The sequence below is a fragment of the Leucopleurus acutus genome (assembly GCF_964270905.1).
Source record: "Leucopleurus acutus genome assembly, chromosome: 14".
Lineage (NCBI taxonomy): Eukaryota > Metazoa > Chordata > Mammalia > Artiodactyla > Delphinidae > Leucopleurus > Leucopleurus acutus.
In genome coordinates, this window is record NC_139156.1 from 84,355,963 (window position 1) to 84,382,781 (window position 26,819).

Below are 26,819 nucleotides of genomic sequence, written 5' to 3' on the forward strand. Positions count from 1 at the left end.
CACTGAGTCTTTTCTTAGTGTTTTAGGTGGGCTGCAGATCAATGGGGAAAAAACATGTTTTCTTCTGATGTAATTGTCAGGTGTTATCAGTTAACTCTTAATACATAACAAATACCCCCGGATGTGGTGGGTTAAAACAACTGTGGGTTAGCAGGGGCGGTTCTTTGCTGATTTCCCCTGGGCCCTCTCCTTGAACTGCATTTGGGGTGGGCTGAGCTGGCAGGTCCCCAGGCATCTCTCGTCAGACTGGCAGTCGGTGCCACCGTCCGCTGGGGCCTCTTGGTTCTCCCCCCACTTAGTCTTATCCTCCTCTAGACTGGACTGGCCTCCTGTGGTCTCCAGGCGGCGCTTCAAGGGGATGAACTTAGAAGCTGTAGGCTTCAGACGTCACATATTATCACTTCCACCAAAGTGACGTTGGTCAAAGCAAGTCACAAGGCCAGGCCAGATAAAAGGGATTGGGAACTTGATTGTGCCTCTTGATGGGAGGAGTGGCAAGGTCACGTTGCAGAAGGGTGTACAGAAGGCTGGAGTGGGAGGAGTCTGTGGCCCTCACATGCCACACTGCGGGGATGCTAAATTATCGGGGGAGGGGGGCGAAGGGGGGGAGCCATGGGGCTGGAGCCATTGTGGCATCTCTTGGTACAGCCTCCCTGGGCCTCAGACCCTCGTGGAGTCACAGCTGTTGGCAGCAGCATCCGTTGCAAGGGAATGTCTAGCCAGATCTAAAAATCCCAGTCTGCCTGTGCCTTTATATTTCCTTTAATATTTAGAGCTGATTTCATTGAAAGATTTACATTAATAATCAGGAAAAATGTACAACTGGATACTTGTATCTAAGAAAATAATTCTGAATATGAAACTCCTCCTCAAGCCAGAAATGGGCATCAAGCAAATCAGAGGCAGCTGATGCAAAGGGTCAGCGACACCCTCCCCCCGCCACCCTCCCCATGGCTTTAGGGTTCTGGAAGGTGGAGGCTGCTGAGTTTCTAGTTCTGAAAGTCTGGAGTCTAGGGGAGTTGATCAGTGTAGCTAGAAAAGAACAATTTTATGATTTTGATAACCATAAACAATCATTTGAGGAATAAGGTAGGTAGAGACAACAGTAGTTGACCCTAATCTTAGAACAGGAATGTCTGTACTTTCTTACAGGTGTAAATGGCCCTGGCTGAAGAGAGAGAGAGTGTTAGGAACAGCCCCAAAGACCAATAGACGGAGGTGTTCCCGGGGGAGGATGGGGCCAACATCTCTGTACCCAGTGAGCTGCTGGTGGAAATGTGACTGCGTTTTCCTGTATGTTACTGTGAATGCTTTCTAAGAATATGTGTTCGTCTTGTCTCAAGGTCGGCTTGTTTGGACGTCTCGGCACTTTTCCAGTGAGAGGGCTGCCGATGGCCACACGGCTGCTGCTCTGTGAACACGCTGAGAAGCTGGCCGCCGCCATCGTCCTCAAGAACCACCACTCGAGGCTTTCTGACCTTGTCAACACAGCGATACTGATGGCCTTAAACAAGAGGGACTGCGAAATCCCGTGCAACCTGACTCCCGCAGACGTCTTCTTCAGAGAGGTGAGACGAGACCCGTCCTCCCCTTAGTGCGGCTCTGGAGCGCTGTGCCATTTACAGAACGGGCCCCCGGTGAGGAAAGGATTGAGAACAAAAGATGTCATTGCAGTTTTAAATTGGACTCCATGTTTTCTGGGTAAATTATCCCTCAGAAGTATCACTCATGTATCGCTTTCCCTGTAAGTTAGGGCTTGTAAAGATGACTACGAAGTCTTCCCTATCATGTCTGGATGTTTTCCTTGTGTTTCTCCACACCACGTCTTGACTCTGCCCCAGAGGGCATCTCCATGGTGGGCTCCCCTGTCCCCCGGCTTCTGTTGTTTTGATGAAGGTGCAGCACCATCACGTCAGAGCTTGGAGCTGTCGTCCCCAGCTTCCTTCCTTGCTGCTTCCACCTGTTTGCTGTGCCTGCTGTCAGACTAGGCTCCTCTCAGGCCGCCCTCTCCGCCCCTCCAGCGACTGCTCTGTCCCAGTTCGCCTTCAGGCCTGGACCTAATTGTGGCTCCCCATCTTGCTAGCCCGGGCTGCACCATCCCGCCTTGGTCCCCTGACTCCTGCTCACATCTTTGTAAACAGTCCCTTCACTAAACTCTCCTCAGCTGCCTGCTGGGATCCTGCTCTACACCTCACTTTTAAAGTCAGATTTATTTTCAGAGGAAAAGAAAAACCTGCTGTAAACTTGGGAGGGAGAAAAGATGAAGGTGCTGGCCAGCTGGTGGCAGCTGGGCACTGGTCAGAGCACACAGCTCTGGTACCTGAGTGACACCTCACAACCTCATGAAAGGCAGGGCTGACTTTCCCGTCTCCCTTTACAGGTGTTGATGCCAAGACCCAGGGGCCGGTTGACTCAGCTGAGACCACAGATCCTGGCTCTGAGCCACCATTCAGCAGGCTGTTTTGGGTGTGCTAGTCAGTTGCTTCAGGAGTTTGTAGTCCTTCACTAGGGCTGTTCCTTCTCCCTTTGTGGCGTTATCTGAGTTTAGAAACAGTGCTAGCTCTTCCCCCAGCTCTGTGGAATTTGGAATTGTTTTTTGCATTTGGGAAGTTTTTCTGTTTGGTGCCTCTAATTTTATCTCCTTCCTCGTGCAGCCCGGCTGTCATCTAGCATCTAACAGCCTGTGCCAAGGGTCTCTTCTACTCTGAATATTTGATGTACTGCAACCAAAAATAAGACACTGAACTATGTTCAGTTCTGTTGACTCCATAAATGTGTTTAGTTTGAAGAAGGCCTCATTTTTATACATTTGGGGGTTTTTTCTAGGGAATGTAAGGCAAAGCACTTTTCTGTTTTATTTTGTTTTTTAATCAAGTATACCTGAAATCTGAATAAAAAAAAGAAAGACAGTTCACCTCAAATTTCATGATCTAACCAAACTGTTGTCATTTTTGTGTCCTTTTTTGTCTTTATTCATACATAATTTTACAAGATAAAGTTTTTGTTTTTCTTATTTAATTATTAATGACAAATTGAGTTGAGCAAGAACCTGGTTGCTTTTTCTGCTTTTGGATCAAAGTGCAAAGCATACTAGTTAATTATGTATAAGTACATTTTTCCAATTAACTGGAAAAAAAATAGGGTCTGGAAATTATCAGTTGGATGAATACATAATTCATGAGTAGCACCATAGGAATGTGATAGGAAAAAAAAAACCTAAAAATGTGATTGGTTCCTCAAAAGAATGCTCCATATGGAAGATAGTAATGTTTAAGACTGCTTACATCACCATTTATCTTAATTTCTCTTTACATTTACTGGTCTTAAGTGTCCTTTGGGTGAAGTTCTAAAGGGCCTCCCACATGGCATAACCATAATAAAAAGAGAGAGCTGAAGAGGTATGCATGTGTTTAGTGAAAAAATATGTATCAATTTTTTTTTTTCTTTTTACCTGTCCATCCACTTGGGAGTGGTAAATTACATTACAAACAAGTATGCATTTTAAGAGAAGAGCTGGATAACCCAAGTCAGGCTCTGATTGGTGGGCTGTGTAGGGGAGATGTGATCTCACAGCCCTGGATAGAAGGTAAAATAATACAGACTCTGCTTGAGGGTTGACCCTCCACCTGTAGCGAGTCTGGAAGGAGCCCCCGCACCTCCTGGGGCTCTATAAAGCGAGTTAACTGCTTCAGAACAGGCCCTCAACAGTGTTGGTACAGCTTATGAGCAATGTTTGAAACCACTGAACATGTAACTCACGTGGTAAGGCTGTCTAGCAAGTGTCTTGGGATTTTATTTGCTTTTATGTTATTTCGTGCCTTTTATATCACATATGCTTTCATTATCTTTTTCACATTAACAGTGTAAAAAGTTCTTACAAATTCAACGTGCCAGAGGTTTCTTACTAGGGCTGTTAGGACGCCTTTGACTGACATCAGAAATACTAAAGGAAGAAGAGTGATTTTGTTTGGGCTCCATTGTGCATGTGTTTATGAATCGTTCCTTCAACTAGTTTGTAAGTTCCTTGAGGGCAGCAAATCTAATTTCCATTTCTTCTTATCTCTGAGCGCCCAATGCTATGCAAACTCTAAATGCCAAGTAAATATCCACTTGATAAATAAAGGGGGAAAAGCTTAACTGGGGGCTGAAACTGGAAACAAGTGTTTCAGTGCTTAACATTTTTGCACAGTTACCTTCATGTGTTAATTAATGACAAAAAATAGAACAGTTACAAGTTATGTATTTAGTTAGTTTCTATGTAGCTACTGCTGTTCTACAAACATTTCTGTTATGTCTAAAGAAAAGAAATTCTTCAAAGAAAGAAATTAGCAAGTTCATTGGTTGGATAACTATTTTAATCCATTAGTTCATTTGTTTAATTCATTACTTTGGGGTCTCGCATTGTTATGTGACATCATTTGTAGCCTAGTACTATTTAAAGGTGGCATTGAGCCCTCATAGCTATAATAAACAAATATTTCAGTTACTTGATATTTAAATAAAAAACCTACCGGCTACCAATCCAGAATTTGCTTATTTATCAGACTCAGTTATTTGGGCTCTCCACCTTTTAAAAGTTAGGAGATTCTAACTTTTCTTGGCTTTTAAATTTGTTTTCATCACTGACTGTCCCTTTGACTACTGAGCAGAGGGTGTGACTTAGTGAGGAAAGCCTGCTGAGTCGATTCCAGGCAGCTGTAAGCGTGGCCCATCAGCATGGTCTCTGTTCCTAGTAGGTACCGTCTCTGTCCTTCCTCAGGTGTCCCAGGTAGATAGCGTCTGGGAGTGCTTACTGGAACACGAGGAGCAAGTCTTGAAGGACACGGCCTTGGAGCCAGTTGAATGGGCGGAGGTGGCGATCAGTGTGAACAGTATTCTCAAGGTACGCACACATGCTGAAGATACCAGCAGCTCAAAGCCCAGGCTGTGGATGGGGGAGGAAGTGGTCTCCATGTTCCTACTTTGCATCACCAGTGATCCATAATGGTTTAGCCATTCGTTCATTCCAAAAAGTTAGGAAAACCTCAGTCATTTTATCAGTCAGTTAATACACATTTGAGTGTTTGCCTTGTGCATGTTAAAAGTTTCTATTTGGTAGAATAAACCTTTTATTTGGAGAGGTCATGTATATCATTGCAAAGGTATTAATGTTACTGTAACTGTATGCTTTTTAATTACACAAAAGCACACTACTTATATTATTGATTAAAATGTTTCATTTAATTTTAGCTCATGGACTTTATAGTAATGGTCTTCCTAGTTCGGTTACCATAGTTCTCTAAAACTGAAGTTAAACTCTAGAGTAAAACAAATTTCAAATGCAGAAAGAATCAAAAAGTAGTCCAACAGGTCTGTGCCGAGTAATTTTTTGTAATAATAGACTTGATGTTTCAGATTATCTTAGAGATCCTGGGATCCCCTGCTTCCTGCATGTGATAACACATTTCATATTCCAGGACATGCTGCAAGCTGCTAGTCATTATCGACAAAATAGAAACTCCTTGTATAGAAGAGAAGAGCCAGTAGAAAAAGAACCTGAGTATATTCCGTGGACAGGTGAGACTGCAAGCACTGAGCCCAAATACACGGATTCATTAGCAGCTGATCAAAACACATTTCTAAGGGTCTGTTATTTTCAGAAGCCATGTTGTCCTCCTAGTGCAAGTTTGTGAGTGAAATGAAAAATAAGACAAGCGCCATCCCCAAGATGAGTAGCTCTTACGAAAATCACTTTGTTGCCTTGGAATGATTTGTAGATCTCTTTGTAACTCATTTTTTTAAACTGGTACTCAGACATCTACTAGGTTTTAGTACGTGTAGTTATTTATAGCAGCAGGCCCTGGATGTACTGACTGTAATTTTTGTTGTTTTAATACAAGGAAATAAGTGGAGTAGCATTAAAGGAATTTAGAAGGAAGAAGAATCATGTTTACCTGGCTCTGCTGAGGCCGTCCTCATAGAGAAGATGGGTTTGAGCAGGACATAGAGAAGTACCAGCTGACCTCCTATATGATTTCATTTTCCATCCATCAAGGCTGACGGGGTATAATTTTTAGGCAGTTGGTCTTTCCCATAGCCATTATAGAATCCTTACTTGTCATATTATTTTGTGTGATTTTACAGCAACGAGTGGTCCTGCCGGCATCCGAACAGCAATAGTGCGCCAGCATGGGATTGTCCTGAAAATGGTTTATCCTCAGGCGGATAGCAACCTCCGAAACATTCTGACAGAGCAGCTGGTAGCACTGATTGATTGCTTCCTGGATGGTTATGTTTCTCAGCTCAAGTCTGTGGACAGATCCAGTGATCAAGAAAGATATAACAATCTGGAAATGGAATACCTGCAGAAAAGATCAGACCTCTTATCTCCGCTTCGTAAGTGCCTGATATTTAGTGAGGGCTGTGGGTCTTGAGTCTGCAGAACAGATGTAGGAGCCAAATCATTCACGCAATGTGTTATGCAGTGTAATGTCGTTAACCCAGCTGTAGCTCAGAGCTTAAAGCAGAGCTTTCCTGTGTACAGCTTTCTGTGTTCATTTATTCAGCCTCGTTGTCATTACTTACCAGGTAACAAGTGTCCTAGATGGTGTTAAAGATGATTTAAAAATAAATAAATTAACAGCATGTGGAGACTGTGTACCATCTCAGACCTTCACAGGAACAGCTAGACTGCAGGGTAGAGCAGACAAGGGTCGTTCCACGGTGTGGAGAGGTGGTACGGCTCTTCAGAGGAGAACATGAGACGGTCACAGCCAGGATTCAGAGAAGAAGCTTGTCTTGCTACATGAAGGAAGGGGATAGCATCTTAGGTGGGCAGTGATGAAGCAAGGGACTGAATTTACATCTTTAATGAGTTTATATGGATTATGAAACTAAATGCCAGTAACTGGAAAGGTTTCTATTAATTAACTTTAGTATATAATATGAATAAAGGTAAAATTTCAAGGAATATTTTTTTTATTACATATTAAGTTTTCGCTAACAGGATTTTTTTCCATCTGTTCTCATTTCCATAGTCACACTAGGCCAGTACCCATGGGCTGCTTCATTAGCAGAAAAATACTGTGACTTTGATATCTTAGTACAAATGTGTGAGCAGACTGACAACCAGGCCAGACTGCAGCGCTACATGACACAGTTTGCTGACCAGGTAACGAACCCTGGGGGTGTAGGCAGTGGACCCTGTAAGAAGACTTTACCATCTCAAATCTTACTTGGGGTTTTTGGAAGATGATACAGTCTTTTTGCAGATTACCAGATACTAATTTGTACATTATGTTTCGTTGTAAATAGGTAGACAATTCTTTATATATAAATATTACTGACGGATTCTTTGACCTCTGAAAAATATGTTAAGACTTTTATTTCTATTCTTATATTTTCAGTTATAATTAAAAGTACTTAGGGATACGGATATTGCTAGAGTTCTAAAGTTTGAGTAGAAGATCTTGGGAGCATGGGATGCTACTTTTAGAGAGCTCAGATTTCCGTACACCTAAGATTCTTGTTTTCCTTCTTTGACATGCTTCCTGTTGTTGTTTTTTTATGCTTACTATTTTTTTTTAAAGTTCGCATTGTGACACTATTCAGGTACATTTAAGTTGTTCCTTAAAGCCAGTCTATTCAGTCAGTTGATCTTTATGTAAAAACTGATTTTTTTTCTTACTATAAAGGTAACATTGTATAAAGTTCAGGAAACCACTATAAACAAAAAAGATTAAAAAATCGTTCATAATTCTACCACCCAGAGAGAACCCTTTTTAACATTTGGTTTTATTCTTCTAGTCTTTTTACTCTACCAAACATGTTTCATTAACTGCTTATTTCACTTAATACATAACAGACATTTGTCCATATCATTAAATATTACACAACCACATTTTTAATGTTGTTATGGTATTTCATGGACTGGATGTAACTTATTTGATCAGTACCTGATTGCTGGACATGGCTTATCTCATATTTCACAGTAGTGCTGAAGTAAGTACTTTGTGCCCATCATAATTTTTATTCCTTTTAAGGATTCTTATTCTCCGTTGATATTTTCCATCCTTTTGTGCTTTGTTCCTTTTATTTTCTTTAATATGTTTACTAGTTATTTTAAGTCCTTTTGTGCTGATTCCAAAATGATCATTCTTAGGTCTGCTTCTGCTGCCTGCATATTCATATTTTTCTGCTTCTTATGTCTTACAATTCAAAAAATATACATTTATTTATTTTTATTTTGGCTGTGCCAGGTCTTAGTTGAGGCACATGGGATCTTCGTTGCGGTATGCAGGATCTTTTTTTTTTTTTTAGTTGCGGCATGCAGACTCTTAGTTGTGGCATGCATGTGGGGTCTGGTTCCCCGACCAGGGATTGAACCTGGGCCCCCTGCATTGGGAGCATGGAGTCTTACCCACTGGACCGCCAGGGAAGTCCCTTGCAATTTTTTAAATTGTATTTTGGACATTGTGTATAAAAGAACCGTAAAGACGGAAATCAATGCTGTTCTTTCCCCTGGGAGACAGGTAAGATGAGAGGCAGATCACTCAATACATCAAGAATAGAGGTGGGTCAGGGCTTGACTACAACTTCCGTTAAATTCATTCATTTCTGGTTTCAGATGTCTTATGGGGCTGGTGTGTTCCTTGCAGAATTCCCCCTTTAGTGGAAATATCTCTTAAGTACTGTGAGACTGCAGGAGACTTTTGTCTTCCTTTCTAGCCCAGCCTCTCACACCACCCCAGCATCCAGCAGACGTCCTGTGGGGAAACTGGATGTGCCTCTCTAGATTCTGATTTATTGTGCCAGCCCACATGGACACGTGGCACCCAGTTCTGCCCCTGAGAATCTTTCATTCTGGAAGGATAGCGTCTCAGTACTGTCCAGTGGAACTTTCTGTGGTAATGGAGATCTTGCCCATATGTGCTGTCCCAAATGGAGTTTCTGACCACAGATGGCCTTCAAGTACTTGAAATGTGACTGGTGTCTCTGAGGGACTGAATTTTACATTTTAGATTAAGTTTAAGCAGCTACATGTGACCGGTGACTGCCATGTTACTGGACAGTGCACATCTGTGTGACCCTGAGCAAAATCCCTTTTCTGGATCTGAATGGCCTCATTTGTTAAATGAGGTGATTTGAGGACCCTACAATGCAGGAAATGAGTGTTTAAAACTGGATTTCTATTCTGGAGTCTAAGACCTTTGGGAGAAATTTAATACTTTATTATCAGAAATGTGTGTTGTTTTTTTTTTTTGGCACTACGCGGGCCTCTCACTGTTGTGGCCTCTCCCGTTGCGGAGCACAGGCTCCGGACGCACAGGCTCAGTGGCCATGGCTCACGGGCCCAGCCGCTCTGCGGCATTTGGGATCTTCCCGGCCTGGGGCACGAACACGCGTCCCCTGCATTGGCAGGCGGACTCTTCAACCACTGCGCCACCAGGGAAGCCCCAGAAACGTAGTTATAAAACTGTATTACTATATATTCTTGAATTCTTGGCTTTGTTCTTTATAGAATTTTTCAGACTTTCTCTTCCGTTGGTATCTGGAGAAAGGAAAGCGAGGCAAATTATTATCTCAGCCTATTTCTCAACACGGACAGTTGGCCAATTTTTTGCAAGCTCATGAACATCTCAGCTGGTTACATGAAATTAACAGCCAAGAATTAGAAAAGGTAAGAAGGATTCAGTTATATGGAGCAGATTTAGGCAATTTTTTGTTTAGTTTTAACTAGTTTAGTTTTTTGTAGTTAAATACTACTTATGGATTTTTTAAAAATGTATATCTCCTATTCTCTCACATAATTTGATAAAAGTATTTTTCATTTATGATGGTACTGCCATTACTTGTTATATCTCAGTAAAAAAAAAAATGAAGACTATTGTGGTTTGACTGTTATTACAGTAAAATAAAGCACAAAAACTTTAACACATAATTAGCAGTTATTGGCCTTTTTTTGTAATGAGTATTTTCTTGTAATAAAAATGTTCAAATTATCAGTAAAAAGAGTACATGAATTAAAGTTTGTCCTTGACAGGGTATTGACGTGAGAGCAAATGTTGGGATTTTTGGGGTTTTTTTTGGCTAGGCTTCTGTTACAGCCCTTTTTTTTCTTGAATTGGGGTATAGTTGTTTTACAACGTTGTGTTAGTTTCTACTTCACAGCAAAGTGGAGTTCCCTGTGCTATACAGCAGGTTCTTACTAGTTATCTATTTTATACATGTTAGTGTATATACGTCAATCCTAATCTCCCAGTTCATCCCACCCCCCACTCCCTACCCCCCACTTTCCCCCCTTGGTGTCCATACGTTTCTTCTCTACATCTGTGTCTCTGTCTCTGCCTTGCACACGGGTTCATCTGTACCATTTTTCTAGATTCCACATATATGCATTAATATATGATATTTGTTTTTCTCTTTCTGATTTCACTCTGTACGACCATATCTAGGTCCATCCACGTCTCTACAAAAGACCTAATTTCATTCCTTTTTATGGCTGAGTAATATTCCATTGTATATATGTACCATATCGTTTTTTTCCATTCATCTGTTGATGGACATTTAGGTTGCTTCCATGACCTGGCTATTGTAAATAGTGCTGCAATGAACAATGGGGTGCATGTGTCTTTTTGAATTATGGTTTTCTCTGGGTATATGCCCAGTAGTGGGATTGCAGTAGTGGGATTGCTGGGTCATATAGTAGTTCTATTTTTAGTTTTTTAAGGAACCTCCATACTGTTCTCCATAGTGGCTGTATCAATTTACATTCCCACCAACAGTGCAAGAGGGTTGCCTTTTCTCCACACCCTCTCCAGCATTTATTGTTTAGATTTTCTGATGATGCCCATTCTAACCGGTGTAAGGTGATACCTCATTGTAGTTTTGATTTGCATTTCTCTAGTTAACGATGTTGAGCAGCTTTTCATGTGCTCTTGGCCATCTGTATGTCTCCTTCGGAGAAATGTCTATTTAGGTCTTCTGCCCATTTTTTTATTAGGTTGTTTGTTTTTTTGATATTGAGCTGCATGAGCTGTTTATATATTTTGGAGTTAATCCTTTGTCCGTTGATTCATTTGCAAATATTTTCTCCCATTCTGACACTTGTCTTTTCGTCTTGTTTATAGTTTCCTTTGTTGTGCAAAAGCTTTTAAGTTTCACTAGGTCCCATTTGTTTATTTTTATTTCCATGACTGTAGGAGGTGGGTCAAAAAAGATCTTGCTGTGATATATGTCAAAAAGTGTTCTTCCTATGTTTTCCTCTAAGATTTTTATAGTGTCTGGTCTTACATTTAGGTCTTCAATCCATTTTTTTTTTTTTTTTTTTTTTGCGGTACACGGGCCTCTCACTGTTGTGGACTCTCCCGTTGCGGAGCACAGGCTCCGGACGTGCAGGGTAAGCGGCCATGGCTCACAGGCCTAGCCGCTCTGCGGCATGTGGGATCCTCCCGGACTGGGGCACGAACCCGTGTCTCCGGCATCGGCAGGCGGACTCTCAACCACTGCGCCACTTCAATCCATTTTGAGTTTATTTTTGTGTATGGTGTTAGGGAGTGTTCTAATTTCATTCCTTTGCATGTAGCTATCCAGTTTTCCCAGCACCACTTACTGAAGAGACTGTCTTTTCTCCATTGTATATCCTTGCCTCCTTTGTCATAGATTAGTTGACCACAGGAGCATGGGTTTATCTCTGGGCTTTCTATCCTGTTCCATTAATCTATATTACTGTTTTTGTGCCTGTACCATATTGTCTTGATTACTGTAGCTTTGTAGTATAGTCTGAAGTGAGGGAGTCTGATTCCTCCAACTCTGTTTTTTTTCCCCTCAAGGATGCTTTAGCTATTCGGGCTCTTCCATGTCTCCGTACAAATTTTAAGATTTTTAGTTCTAGTTCTGTCAAAAATGCCATTAGTAATTTGATAGGGATTGCACTGAATCTGTAGATTGCTTTGGGTAGTATAGTCATTTTCACAATGTTGATTCTTCCAATCCAAGAACATATATATCTCTCCGTCTGTTTGTGTCATCTTTGATTTCTTTCATCAGTGTCTTATAGTTTTCTGAGTATAGATCTTTTACCCACTAGGTAGGTTTATTCCTAGATGTTTTATTCTTTTTGCTGCAGTGGGATTGTTTCCTTAATTTCTCTTTCTGATCTTTCACACTTAGTGTTTAGGAATGCAGGAGATTTCTGTACGTTAATTTTGTATCCTGCAACTTCACCAAATTCATTGATGAGCTCTAGTAGTTTTCTGGTGGCATCTTCAGGATTTTCTATTTATAGTATCATGACATCTGCAAACAGTGACAATTTTACTTCTTCTCTTCCAATTTGTATTCCTTTTATTTCTTTTTTTCTCTGACTGCCATGGCTAGGACTTTCAAAACTATGTTGAATAGTAGTGGCGAGAGTGGACATCCTTGTCTTGTTCCTGAATCTTAGAGGAAATGCTTTCAGTTTTTCACATTGAGAATGATGTTTGCTATGGGTTTGTCATATATGGCCTTTATTATGTTGAGGTAGATTCCCTCTATGCCCACTTTCTGGAGAGTTTTTATCATAAATGGGTGTTGAATTTTGTCAAAGGCTTTTTCTGCATCTACTGAGATGATCTTTATTCTTCAATTTGTTAATATGGTGTATCACACTGATTGATTTGCATATATTGAAGAATCCTTGAATCCCTGGGATAAATGCCACTTGGTCATGGTGTATGATCCTTTTAATGTGTTGTTGGGTTCTGTTTGCTAGTATTTTGTTGAGGATTTTTGCATCTATGTTCATCAGTGATATTGGTCTGTAATTTTCTTGTTTTGTAGTATCTTTGTCTGGTTTTGGTATCAGGGTGATGGTGGCCTTACAGAATGAGTTTGGGAGTGTTCTTTCCTCTGCAATTTTTGGGAAGAGTTTGAAAAGGATGAGCGTTAGTTCATCTCTAAATGTTTGATAGAATTCACCTGTGAAGCCATCTGGTCCTGGACTTTTGTTTGTTGGAAGATTTTTAATCATACTTTCAATTTCATTACTTGTGATTGGTCTGTTCCTATTTTCTATTTCTTCCTAGAAGAAATAGAATGGAAGCTTATACCTTTCTAAACATTTGTCCATTTCTTCCAGGTTGTCGTTTTTATTGGCATAGCATTGCTTGTAGTAGTCTCTTAGGATGCTTTATATTTCTGCAGTGTCCATTGTAACTTCTCCTTTTTCATTTCTAATTTTATTGATTTGAGTCCTCTCCCTCTTTTTCTTGATGAGTCTAGCAAATGGTTTATCAATTTTGTTTATCTTCTCAAAGAACCAGCTTTTAGTTTTATTAATCTTTGGTATTGTTTTCTTTGTTTCTATTTCATTTGTTTCTGCTCTGATCTTTATGATTTCTTTCTTTCTACTAACTTTTCTTTTTCTTCTTCTTTCTCTAGTTCCTTTAGGTGTAAGGTTAGATTGTTCATTTGAGATTTTTCTTGTTTCTTGAGGTAGGCTTGTATAGCTATAAACTTCCCTCTTAGAACTGTTTTCACTGCGTCCCATAGGTTTTGGGTCGTCGTGTTTTCATTGTCATTTGTCTCTAGGTATTTCTCGATTTCCTCTTCGATTTCTGCAGTAATCTCTTGGTTATTTAGTAATGTATTGTTTAGCCTCCATGTGTTTGTGTGTTTTACGTTTTTTTCCCTGTAATCGATTTCTAATCTCATAGCATTGTGGTTGGGAAAGATGTTTGATATGATTTCAATTTCCTTAAATTTACCAAGGCTTGATTTGTGACCCAAGGTGTGCTCTGTCTTGGAGAATGTTCCATGTGCACTTGAAAAGAAAGTGTAATCTGCTGTGTTTGGATGGAATGTCCTGTAAATATCAATTAAATCTATCTGATCTATTGTGTCTTTTAAAGCTTCTGTTTCCTTATTTATTTTCATTTTGGGTGATCTGTCCATTGGTGTAAGTGAGGTGTTAACGTCCCCCAATATTATTGTGTTACTGTTGATTTCCTCTTTTATAGCTATTAGCAGTTGCCTTATGTATTGAGGTGCTCCTATGTTGGGTGCATATATATTTATAATTGTTACACCTTCTTCTTGGATTGATCCCTTGATCATTATGTAGTGTCCTTCCTTGTCTCTTGTAACATTCTTTATTTTAAAGTCTATTTTATCTGATATGAGTATAGCTACTCCAGCTTTCTTTTGATTTCCATTTGCATGGAATATCTTTTTCCATCCCCTCACTTTCAGTCTGTATGTGTCCCTAGATCTGAAGTGGGTCTTTTGTAGACAGCATATATATGGGTCTTGTTTTTGTATCCATTCAGCGAGCCTGTGTCTTTTGGTTGGAACATTTAGTCCATTCACGTTTAAGGTAATTATCGATATGTATGTTCCTATTACCATTTTCTGAATTGTTTTGGGTTTGTTTGTGTAGGTCCTTTTCTTCTCTTGTGTTTTCTGCTTAGAGAAGTTCCTTTAGCATTTGTTGTAGTGCTGGTCTGGTGGTGCTGAATTCTCTTACCTTTTGCTTGTCCATAAAGCTTGTGATTTCTCCATCGAATCTGAATGAGGTCCTTGCTGGGTAGAGTATTCTTGGTTGTAGGTTCTTCCCTTTCACCACTTTAAATATATCATACCACTCCCTTCTGGCTTGTAGAGTTTCTGCTGAGTAGTTAGCTGTTAGCCTTATGGGAGTTCCCTTATATGTTATTTGTCATTTTTCCATTGTTGCTTTTAATAATTTTTCTTTGTCTTTAGTTTTTGTCAGTTTGATTACTGTGTCTCGGTGTGTTTCTCCTTGGATTTATCCTGCCTGGGATTCTCTGCACTTCTTGGACTTGGGTGGCTATTTCTTTTCCCCTGTTAGGGAAGTTTTTGACTATAATCTCTGCAAATATTTTCTCTGGTCCTTTCTCTCTCTCTTCTTCTGGGACCCCTATAATGCGAATGTTGATGTATTTAATGTTGTCCCAGAGGTCTGTTAGGCTGTCTTCATTTCTTTTCATTCTTTTTTCTTTATTCTGTTCCATGGCAGTGATTCCCACCGTTCTGTCTTCCAGGTCACTTCTCCGTTCTTCTGCCTCAGTTACTCTGTATTGATTCCTTCTAGTGTATTTTTCATTTCAGTTATTGTAGTATTTATCTCTGTTTTTTGTTCTTTAACTCTTCTAGGTCTTTGTTAAACATTTCTCGCATCTTCTTGATCCTTGCCTCCATTCTTTTTCCAAGGTCCTGGATCATCTTCACTATCATTATTCTGAATTCTTTTTCTGGAAGGTTGCCTATCTCCACTTCATGTAGTTGTTTTTCTGGGGTTTTATCTTGTTGCTTCGTCTGGGACATAGTCCTCTGTCTTTTCATTCTGTCTGTCTTTCTGTGACTGTGGTTTTCATTCTGCGAGCTGCAGAATTGTAGTTCTTCTTGCTTCTGAGAGCAAATGTTTTATACATGTCTCTTTTCCCAATAATTAGTGTGGGTGGCTGATACTTTATGTGTAATTACTCTCAGAGTATGGTACTCATCTGTTTTTAGGCTTGCTAGCAGTGACTTGATCTTTCATTGATACAGCTTGGGGGGAAACCAAGTTTGGGTTTTACTTAATCTTTATTGCAACTTGAATTAGTATCCAAGATTTTATCATAGTTTTCATATTTTGTTTATTGTAGGCTCATGCAACACTTCTGGGTTTGGCAAATATGGAAACTCGTTACTTTGCAAAGAAAAAAACCCTTCTTGGCTTGAGTAAATTGGCTGCATTAGCTTCAGACTTTCCAGAAGATACACTGCAAGGAAAAATTGAAGGTAAAATACAGTATTTGAACAAGAAGACATACAAATCAGTCATACTGTCAGTGTATTCTTAGAATGTGCTCTTGTTATCATTTAATGGGGTCCATTAGAAACAGGAGCCATCTCCTTTGAGAGGAGTGCTTTCTATTCAGTGTCCTTAGGCAATTACTCAGTTACATAATTAGGATTCTCTTTTTATGGAAAAGTAATTTGTGCCTTAAATAAGAATTCCTAAAGAGTAAATTCAAATGATTTGAACAGAGTACTCTGATTACACCCCTAGTGACTCATATGCTAAGAAGAAACTGCAAAGAAACTTGACGTTTACTCAGTGGGTTTGCTGTAGGTGGTGGTAATTCTGTAGTGGTGGTCTGCTGTAGGTGGTGGTTTGGGAAATTCTTCCTCATTCTTTTATTTTTAAACGCTAATAGTGCCTTTTGTTCTAGAGAAGTGTGTATATGTTCTGCAAGGCTGGCTGGTAGTCTGAAAGGGGAGCTGTATTTTAACCTGGCCACCAGAGTTAGATCATGTTAATCAAAATATCTTAACACAAGGCTTTATTATTGCTGGTTCCCCCCCAACTTCTGGTCATCACTTTGCATTTTGATCACTTCTTCTTAGCTTTTGCTTTCTTGGCACAATGAGAATATTTTCAGGTCTCAGTAATTTCCTACAGACTATTATCACAGTGTAGCTAATTGAAGGGAGTAGATTTTTAAGAGATAACTTTCTATTGGTTATACAAGTTTAATTATGGAAATTAGTAAAGTATAGAAAAAACAACAACAACAAAATAAATTGTCTATAATCCCACTGCCCTAGAGATAATTACTGTTACTTTTTTAATCCTCCCAGTCTGTTTTCTTAGGTATGGAAATTGCACAAAACAGTTTTGTTTAATTTTTACAAGCTTGGGATCATGTGGAATGATGCCAGTATTTGAATGAGCATATCTGTGATTTAGTCACTCCATTTTGCTGTAACTGCTGTTAGCAAACAGTTCTCCGTCCTTTTTTCCTGCAGCCCAGCTCATTCTCGTGGGTGAAGCCAGGTTATGATAGTTTATGTAAATCAAAAGCTCCTGTCACCCTATCGTATGGCGATAAATAACCATTGCTGGTTAATAGGTCTGGTGCACAGTCCTCTGGCTTGTGTTTTTCCTGGCATGTACTCGTGGTGGCTTTTAAGTAGATCATTTCCCTTAGTGAATGAAATTATACTAGAAACTCTGGTAAAGTGAAAAGTAGTACTTTACAGAGTAACCTTAAAATGGCCTGAGAGACCTCAGATTTGGGGGACTTGTGCTTCTGAAATCCATCTGCTCTACAGTTGCTTCAATCAGTAGGTTTGTTTTCTTAGCTCTTCTCTCCCCTCCTAATATTTCCGGTTGCTGTGATAATCCACATGACTTGGATCAAACCCTGAATATTTGTAACATAACTAGGAATCAAGAATAAGCAGAATTGATAACATTCTAGGATCACTAAATTAGTGATGGGATTACCTTTAGAGCTGTTCCATTTCTTTTTAAATTCAGATTTGTTTATGACAGCGCAAAAGTGAATGTTTCCCCCTCCCCCTGTGTTGCCTCCTAGAAATGGCTGAGCAGGAGCGCTTCCTGCTGCACCAGGAGACACTGCCTGAACAGCTGCTGGCCGAGAAGCAGCTGAGTCTCAGTGCGATGCCGGTACTGACTGCACCACAGCTCATTGGCGTACGTGCTTTTCAAATCCCTGCACCACTTCGTAGTCTCAAAACCACCTCAGTGTTTCCTGGACCACGTAGTACAGTTCCTCAGAGTAGTCATCTCCCCATTTCTTATTTTCCTGGTCACTTTCCCCTGGAGTCAGGTGTCAGAAGCTGCTTAGGAGCAGGGTGCCAGTTAGCAGAAAGCAGTGGGTCAGCCTCTGCCCCCCATAGCTCTCTGCCTGTTCCTCAAGACGCTTATCCAGGCGACCAGAAGAAATTACTTCCATTGTGCTTTTCTAGTACAGGACAGATATGTACCATGAGACATAGTTCAGGCTCTTCAAAAACAATGGTTTTAGGAACTGGATTTGCATAGCCTCTAAGTGCCATCGTCACCATTTCCCTCTGCAACATAGCACATTCCTGAGGACATAGCTAGATTAGGGGCTGCAACCCAGATAAGGTAATTTTGTTGCTGTGCACACTTAATAGCCTTAATTCTGCTTCTCTCTTTTCCTTTCAAGAAAGCATTTCCAATGCAAAAGCGGTGTCATAGAATCACCTTGAATTGCCCTAATTATGTTACTAAGAAAGCAGACAATTCAAAAACTTCAGTATTTTAGTCATTATTAGTAACACATTTCCTATCATTGAGCTCACAGCAGCCTCTCCTGATAGAGCACATTTAATTTAAAAATCTAAGGGGCTGTTGCCTCTAAGACTCACCAGTATTCTATGTATTGGTAAGAAGGAAAAAGTTGTCCAAATTTACCTTGATATTGAATCAATTTTAATACTACCTTCCAATTTCAGGGATGTTAACATTGTGGGGAAAAAAGGTTCAGAAACAGTGAAATAAAATATTGTTTTCAAGTGTTGTAAGACAATGACAACAAGTAGATAGCTTTTCTTCTGAAATGGTTTGAGTATTGTCTTTGCTGTTAAAGGATTATGTGCAGTATTTTAAAATGAAATTTGTTATGTTATAAATAATTTTTGGAAAAAGAAGTTAGGAAAAATTCAAATTGATATTGTTAATAAGGCAAGCATTTTTCTGATTATAAAATTACGGGACATTTATGATCATATATAGTCAGCTGTGATCTACCCAACCAGGGGTAACCATTGGTAACATATTGGTGTGTTTTGTTATCTCTTAAGTAAACTGTAGACCAACTGCATGCTTTCTCATAGGTCTCAATTTTTTAAACTATTGAAAGGGCAACATTTCAAAAGCATTATAGCCAGCTTTAAAAATGCAAGGGCAGCTGTTTATTACAGAGTATGCTTGAAAGAGTACTGAAATGTATACTATCTTGAACTTATGAATATAAATTTACTGGCATTTTAGAAGTATATATACCAAGTTATACAAGTTAGTTACTGTGAATGAACATAGGTGTGTTTTAAAAGACAGTTTGCTGTGAGGTAGATGGAGTTTAATTTCCAAACGTGTTGCTGTTCTTTGCTATAAAGATACCTATAGACGTGATGACTTCTCTGTAAATCTCTCCAGTCTTGGTCATATGAAGAGTTAAAATAATTCTCTACCTTATTTTAACTTGCCATAGCTGTATATCTGTGAAGAAAACAGAAGAGCTAATGAGTATGATTTCAAGAAAGCTTTGGACTTGCTTGAATATATTGACGAGGTAAGTAAAATCACTTGATGATCTCAGGCAAGGATCACAATTTGTGTATGGTTTTCTGTAGAACTGAGTACATCTTGAAAATGTCTTAATTTTAAAAGACTCTCAAAAAAATAAAAGACTTTCTGGTTCAGCTACCCGTAACTCTTGGAATACGTATAGCTCTTTAGAAAAGCTGTCAAGAGATCTCACCTCTTGATAATTCTCACACATTTCCAGGTGTCTTTTTCCCTGCACAAATAAAAAATGTTGCTTTTCAAGGTCCTGACATATTTTTTCTCTTTCATTTATTGAGTCGTTGTTAGTTTCTCAAACTGATATGCTGCTTGTCAATTTATTCTTCATAGTATTCACCCTAAGAGAAGCTGTTTCTCAGCCTTCTTTGAAAAAAAGGTTATAATGATAATTCTGTAGGGTGAGTAGTCGGCCCTTCAACTGAAAGTAGTTTGGTAGATTATAAAGACAATAATATGTTGGCTTTTATGTTACTCTGTTTAAAATCTTGACTCTCTCAAGCTTCTTGATAAAATCAGATTATCTCAGAATAATCGGAAACAAATTCACACAAAGTTCTTAATAGTTTTACTCTTCTGAGTAGTATTAACGTCTCAAAGAAAGGGAAATTTTTTAAAATTATAAATTAAAGCATAATAATATTTATGTGGAATTAGGAATTGACATAACTCAAATTTAAGCATGTATTTTTTTAAATCAGGACTTAATGAGGATTTTTTTGTTTTGCTGTGAAGGAGGAAGATATAAATATAAATAATCTAAAACTGGAAATCCTTTGCAAAGCTCTTCAGAGAGATAAGTAAGTTCCCATAGTGTGAATATAAGACATGGTTTTGGAAAAGGACTCTTTAGGAAGATTATGATACCATACACATCAAATCATTTTGTAACCTAATTGTATTGTAACGTATATTATAAAAATGTTAATGGTTTCATTAGCAATCCTGATTTTTTTATTCAATAATTAAGGAATAGCTTAAGGACTTGGGACCACTGGAATAATTCTCTACTTTTGATTTTAAATTTTACACTGTCAGTTGGCACAGAAATGTGTATGTTCCCTATTTTCACAGAAGTTGGGCCAGTTCTGCCAAGAAAGACTTGAGGCTACAAATTTTTTTTTTTTTGAATAAGAAGTTAGTACAGTTTGAGAATCAGTACCCTCTTCTAAGTTATTGTGACATCTTTTTCACTGTAATCTCCCTACATAGGAGAATTTCTGTCCACTGGAACAGTGGTATTAAGATTCAGTGGCAAAGAGAGACAGAATAATCAGCTGTAGAGATGGATTTTTCCCACGGAATGAATTTTAAAGAGAGCATGACTTGAGTGCTAAAAGCCTTCTCTACTCGGTTTTCCTTTTTCCTGTGGCTTTGAGAAATTGCAATGGAACTATTTTTACTAAAGCATTTCTTCCTCTAATCACTCCCAGATAGTTAAAATTGTTGTCAAATTTGGTCTTGGAGGTTATCCTCCGAAGCATCTAGCTCTGCCTGTTGGATTCTCCTTCGCAATCATAAAAGATGTATTATGTCATTTGACTGGAATACCTTGTCTTGGCTTCCTGATTAAACACTCTACGGTATCATGAGGGATATAGCCATTGATTACTACAAAGGAGTGGTTCTGTGGATTTGTATTTCAGTAGTAGATAATCTCAACTAGATAAAGGAAGCTTTTTAGGTTACACCAGACACTGGTTGCCATTTTACTTTTATGAGAAACAGAATATAACATTCTTTAACTATCACCTGTGCTCTGAAGGGTCATACTTTAGGGTCGTTACTAGGTTGTTACATATAGAATTTTCTTGGGAAAGATACCTCACTACTTCGTTTTGACATCAAATACATGCTGGTTATATTGGGCGAATAGCTACCTGAGTATAGCATCTCCTATCTAATAGAGAGACTCTGGGTATATCCAACATTTAATAAAGCTCCTTTATTTAAATAGTTTTCAACAGCATCACAAAACTCAAGATTCTTCACCCCCTACAAACATCAAAACAAATCCACAATAGCAAACAAGTCATTTGTTTCAGATTGTGGCCACAGTTCCATTCTCTCCTCACAGTGACTTTGTTTTCTAGCTGGTCCAGTTCAGATGGTAAAGATGATCCAATTGAAGTATCTAAAGACAGTATATTTGTGAAAATCTTACAGAAACTTTTAAAAGATGGTAAGTGGTTTGTTCATGTTGGAAATTAGTGTCACTCCTCAGTTTTAGAATCTTAGAATAATGGGGATTTGCCTAGGTGTCAAATGCCAGAGGGTTAAAATTAAACGGTATCATACTTAGAATTAGAGAAACTTGTTTAAAATAAAGGGAGGGCTCTTTCCTCCCCTACATGTTGGGGAGCTGTGTCATGGTGGAGTTGCCGTCTGCTTGGCCACTTAACTGTTGTGAAGATTGAAAACCTAAAATGTGACTTTTTTGGTATATCCCGTACTGAACTGGCCATACCACGCCTGAGAGCAAACTACAAAATGTTTTATCAATCCATTTTGGACATTAATACTATAAAATTAGTTTTAAGAACAAAATAAGGGGCTTCCCTGGCGGTCCAGTGGTTAAGACTTCACCTTCCAATGCAGGGGGTGCGGGTTCGATCCCTGGTTGGGGAGCTAAGATCCCACATGTTTCAGGGCCAAGAAACCAAAACATAAAACAGAAGCAATATTGTAACAAACTCAATAAAGACTTTAAAAATGGTCCTCGTCAAAAAAAAAAGAACAAAATAAAAGGAGACAGGAAGGGAGTATGTTTTGTCTATGTTTTGTACCTAAGACAAGTGAGCAAAATTCCATTTACTGATCGAGGTGCAAGTAAGTAAAGAAGCGTTTATGGTTAAATGTTTATTATGAAGGGAGAAGATGAATTAGAGGGTACTTAACTTTTACTTTAATATAACTGGAGGTTAATATATGGAGAAAGACTAGAGGTGAGAGATTTTCCACATTTTATACATGAAGACAAGTGTGGCTCATTTGTTGTAGAATTATTAAATCAAAATATATGATGATGGGCTTCCCTGGTGGCGCAGTGGTTGCGAGTCCGCCTGCTGATGCAGGGGACATGGGTTTGTGCCCCGGTCCAGGAAGATCCCACATGCCGCGGAGCGGCTGGGCCCGTGAGCCATGGCCGCTGAGCCTGCGTGTCCGGAGCCTATGCTCCGCAATGGGAGAGGCCACAACAGTGAGAGGCCCGCGTACCACAAAAAAAAAAAAAAATATATATATATATATATATATATATGATGATAATCCAGGCAGTGTGCAAAATAGGCTAACCTAGTGTTTACCAATCTTTTCAGATGTAAGGACACTCTCTTTAATACCAGCTGGAAAAAAGTACACAATGACAAAAAACCACAGTAAATTCAGCAGCCCTTCTAAATGGATGTGGATTTTATTCATGATGCTGACATTTACACACATTTGGAAATTTCTGTACATATATCTGCAAGACACATTATTTAATCTACATAAGACATGCGCGGCCCAGTGCCTGGTACATAGTAGTCACCCAACAAACATTTGTTCTTTGAATGCCTAGAATTATTTTACAGATTCATAGCCCCAGTTCTTCTGTAATAGATTCCACTCTGCGGTCCTCTGCTTGAGAATCACTGGCTTAACCGAAATGACGGGGACCTCAGAGAAGCACTGCGGAGCTCACCACACCAACCAGTGTGCCGAGGGGAAAGGGCGCTGAACTCGGTGTTTACACGCCGGAAGTTCACTCCGGATAGAGCTGTCCACCTCAGCATTGACCTGGGTGTTTACTTATGAAAAATGAATACTTGGCTACCCCACATTGACAGTAGATTTACTGAATGCTTTTATTTTCAAAGATGAATAAATAACACAAAGGCAATTAAGCCTTTTCATTGTCAAAAAAATAAAAAATTAAATAATGAAGGGGTATAGCAAAAGAAAATATCTTTTGCTTAAAAATACTTGAAATTCAGACAGAGTTAAAATATATCTATTAGGCTTTCTCTTTGCTAGATTTGGAATTGAAGAAATAACTGGATATGGTTGATTTTTCTGTGCTGTTGAAGAGATTCATTTGGACCCAAATCTGATGCTTTCCATGAAGTTAGCTCTTGTAAAGGTGCCACTGAATCGAATTGTGGCTAATTAAGTATTCGGTGCTATTTAAAGTTCACTTTTCAGTTGTTGCTATTTTTAGATTATAAATCATAGATGGAAAACAGAAACCTATAATTTTACAAAAAGAATTATTAAATTTTGACCAAAGGACAAAAACAAGTGGAAACTATTATATATAAATTATAATATGTAATGATATAACATATAATACATATATATTAATAACATACATTTATAATATTATATATATATTATAAAACCAAGCCAAAGACATTTATTTTTGGAACCTTTTAATAATATAGCTTCCATGTACAAGAATAAATGTTTTTTTTGGTTTATTGGTTTTTTTAAAATTTATTTTATTTATTTTTGTCTGTGTTGGGTCTTTGCTGTGCGCAAGCTTTCTCTAGTTGCATCAAGTGGGGGCTGCTCTTAGTTGCGGTGTGTGGGCTTCTCACTACAGTGGCTTCTCTTGTTGCAGAGCATGGGCTCTAGGCACACAGGCTTCAGTAGTTGTGGCACGTGCACTCAGTAGTTGTGGCTTGCGGGCTCTAGAGCGCAGGCTCAGTAGTTGTGGCGCAGGGGCTTAGTTGCTCCACGGCATGTAGGATCTTCCTGGACCAGGGCTCGAACCCATGTCCCCTGCATTGGCAGGTGGATTCTTAACCACTGTTCCACCAGGGAAGCCCAAGAGTAAATGTTTTTTAAAGGGCAGATTCTGAAGGTAGATATAGATAGCTTCACATTGTATTTCATAGACTTGGGCAGCCCAACAATTACTTCAGCCTGTGGAATGAATTCAGCCTGCAGATATATTTAAATTACCCACCTGGAGCTTTTCAGTGTTTACATGTTATTAAAGTACATTATACGTACAGAAAAAAATGCACGTCATTGCATGGAGTATAACATTTTTCCTAATTAGTCGCTGGCATTTAATAGTTGAGAAGAGTTCTTACGAAAGTCTTGTTTTCTGACTTGTCTTAAAAATCAAAAGATTTGCCTATACCAGACTGAAATATTTACCTGGCAGCTGTCAGCTGGAGCTGATGAGCACTGCCCACTTTGAATGGGGCGCTGGTCCTAAGTTTACCAAAGCGCCTAGGCCATCTTCCTCATGGTACCTGCCAGGGCTTTGCAGGCATTTGAGTTTTTTTGACTCCTGCTCTAAAGAAAAATAAACCATCAAATATTATGTCTAACAGAAGGCATGCATTATAAAAATAGAAGTTAAATAAGATGGTTTTTTTAAGAGAATTAATCTTTAGGAAATTAATGTGATATTTTCACAAGTGTAATGCTGTTTTAGAGAGAAAAAGTCTCTCTTGAAAGTGTGTTAATTGTAATAAATGATATATAAATATTGCAGATTTAGTCTCATAACACTTATGAGATTTTTTATTGTATAATAATTAAGTATCAAAAATGGTGCTAGGCACTTAGATGGTATTAAAAATAAACAGTATTTGATTTTGAGAAACTTATGATAATGTAACAAACTATAAAATATTGCCTTATTAATTTAAAATGTTTCCTCCAGTTCTCTTTATTTATAAAATGAGAAAAATCCTACATACTGTTTTGTGACTACACAGATGCACATTGGCTTTCCAACTCAATAGAGGACTGACTGATGAAGACATGGTTCTTCCCCCTCTCCAGTTGTAGAGAGAAACTGTAATACGTTTGGCGACACTGTAGATAGCTTTCACGGCAGTGTTTCTACTAAATTATTTTCCTGAATAGGAGAATATTGTTTGAAATACTTGTTTTCTTCTTTTTTTTTAAATTTTTAAACAATTAAATAAACTTGAAATACAAAATAAAGTTGATCAACTTCAAGGAAAATACATATTACCAAAGTTGACTCCAGAAAATAATTTTTTAAAAATTAAGCAGACCAATCACCCTAGGAAAAAAACATTAAAAACCGGTTCTCAAATAAGCACCTCTGCAGTGAAGCATTTCTAGAGTGTGGGAAGACTACCCATCCAAGCAAAGCAGTGGATCTTTGATCTGGGAGACAGATAAATGTCTGAAAGTCTTTTAAGAAGATATGGTATAACTTGTCTTCCTTGATAATTCAGATTCCTGTCTTTCAAATTTTACATGTGGATTATAAGCAATCTTTCACTGATACCTTCTACCTCTCACTATACAGCTGCTTGGAAAGCTGTTTCCTCGGGCTTGAAATACTTATTTTCAAGTGATTATTAGCTTAAAACTTCCACACCAAAGGAATGGCTTAAGCTGTGGAGAGACATGAAAGTGTTTCAGATTGTATTAAAGACTTTAAATAGAGTGGCTGTTTTGACCACTAGGGCGAAGAACAGTCACGCAGCCCCTGCTAAGTAAGGAATGTCATATTCTCAGGCCTGCGAGTATGCTTGGCAGATGGGAAGGAATTTAGAACAGAGTATTTCCCAATAGCAGAGTGACGTTATATTTTAAATAGAAGCACAGGTGTTTCTGTCATCAGTCATCTCAGTTCGTTTGAGAGTTATGTGAAAAAAAAAAAACGTTCTGTGTTTGTGTTTATAGGCATTCAGCTCAGTGAGTACCTGCCAGAGGTGAAGGACCTGCTGCAATCAGACCAGTTGGGAAGCTTGAAGTCCAATCCTTACTTTGAGTTTGTTTTGAAAGCTAATTATGAATACTATGTCCAGGGACAAATGTGATTTTGCTAAAATGGTCATTGTTCCTGAAAATTTGTATGAGTGTGTCCTTATAAAAATTTTAGACCTTAAATATCTAGAAGTTTGTACAGTTTTATAACATGTATTCCTGAATTTTTCATACTGTATTTGGAAGCTACTACAAAATAGTTGCATGACTGTGGTTTTAGTTTTTGGTTACATGATAATTTTTTCTTCCTCTTTTCCTTCTGAAGTTTATCTGTGGGTTTCATACTTGCTCCCCTTCCTTTTTATCTCACGCCATCCAGGGCCCTGGTTCTGGCTACGTGTATGCACGGGTCACTTCTAGGCTTCAGCCTCTGTAACTCTAAAAATGGCAAGACTGCACTAAGTTGTCTCTGAAATTGCTGTGGCTCTGGATGTTACGTACTGGACAGTGTCTGGAATAGTTGGTGTCCATTTTGGTTAGGTCTGGGGAAAATATCTAGTGGGATAAATGTCAAAATTTGCTAACTTATTATGAAACTAAAGGACAAAGTGGGCCTAATTCATTGTGAGCTTGATAACTGATCACTGGGAAAAATGTCAGACTTTTATACATAAATAATAGAGTATTAATAAAAGTATTTTGGTGAATAAAACATATTTATGTGGCTTTCTAATCTATCTATAAGTTACCATATAATAGGTTATAACCTGTCAGTATGGGGATTCAGTCAGGTTTATGCATTTTCAGGATGATTTACACTGAATTCCATCTTTACCACAGTCTGTCTAGCTAATCTAAGGTGTGTGTAATGCTAGAAACCTTTATAGGTTTTCTTAATGTGGCAACTGATTTAACTGAAGAGTAGTTGTTCTCAAAGGTTTGTCCTGACCAATGTTGTCACTCAGTTTTTATCGGGCTTTAAATAAAGATGGAGTTGCTGGCATATTCAGGCTTTGGCCCAGTTGAATCC

At 38.7% G+C, this 26,819-nt stretch overlaps 1 protein-coding gene across 4 annotated transcripts in view; it reads left to right on the forward strand.

Moving 5' to 3' along the window:
* The window catches only part of NUP133 (nucleoporin 133), a gene marked incomplete at its 5' end in the record, with an annotated part of 57,360 nt that extends 30,748 nt beyond the window's left edge, over nucleotides 1-26,612 (forward strand). The window contains 12 exons of one of the 4 annotated variants that reach the window (XM_082855231.1): nucleotides 1,344-1,568; nucleotides 4,760-4,882; nucleotides 5,457-5,556; nucleotides 6,124-6,375; nucleotides 7,017-7,150; nucleotides 9,500-9,658; nucleotides 15,630-15,765; nucleotides 17,349-17,467; nucleotides 19,014-19,094; nucleotides 19,841-19,905; nucleotides 21,199-21,287; nucleotides 25,766-26,612. In XM_082855231.1, the coding sequence (XP_082711357.1) occupies nucleotides 1,344-1,568; nucleotides 4,760-4,882; nucleotides 5,457-5,556; nucleotides 6,124-6,375; nucleotides 7,017-7,150; nucleotides 9,500-9,658; nucleotides 15,630-15,765; nucleotides 17,349-17,467; nucleotides 19,014-19,094; nucleotides 19,841-19,905; nucleotides 21,199-21,287; nucleotides 25,766-25,902 (1,620 nt within the window). In that variant the 3' untranslated portion in view covers nucleotides 25,903-26,612. Of the gene's footprint in view, nucleotides 1-1,343; nucleotides 1,569-4,759; nucleotides 4,883-5,456; nucleotides 5,557-6,123; nucleotides 6,376-7,016; nucleotides 7,151-9,499; nucleotides 9,659-15,629; nucleotides 15,766-17,348; nucleotides 17,468-19,013; nucleotides 19,095-19,840; nucleotides 19,906-20,317; nucleotides 20,548-21,198; nucleotides 21,288-25,765 lie in introns of those variants that run through there. The other 3 variants (XM_082855232.1, XM_082855233.1, XM_082855234.1) reach the window with 3 other exon arrangements.
* Between the last annotated feature and the right edge of the window lie 207 nt (nucleotides 26,613-26,819).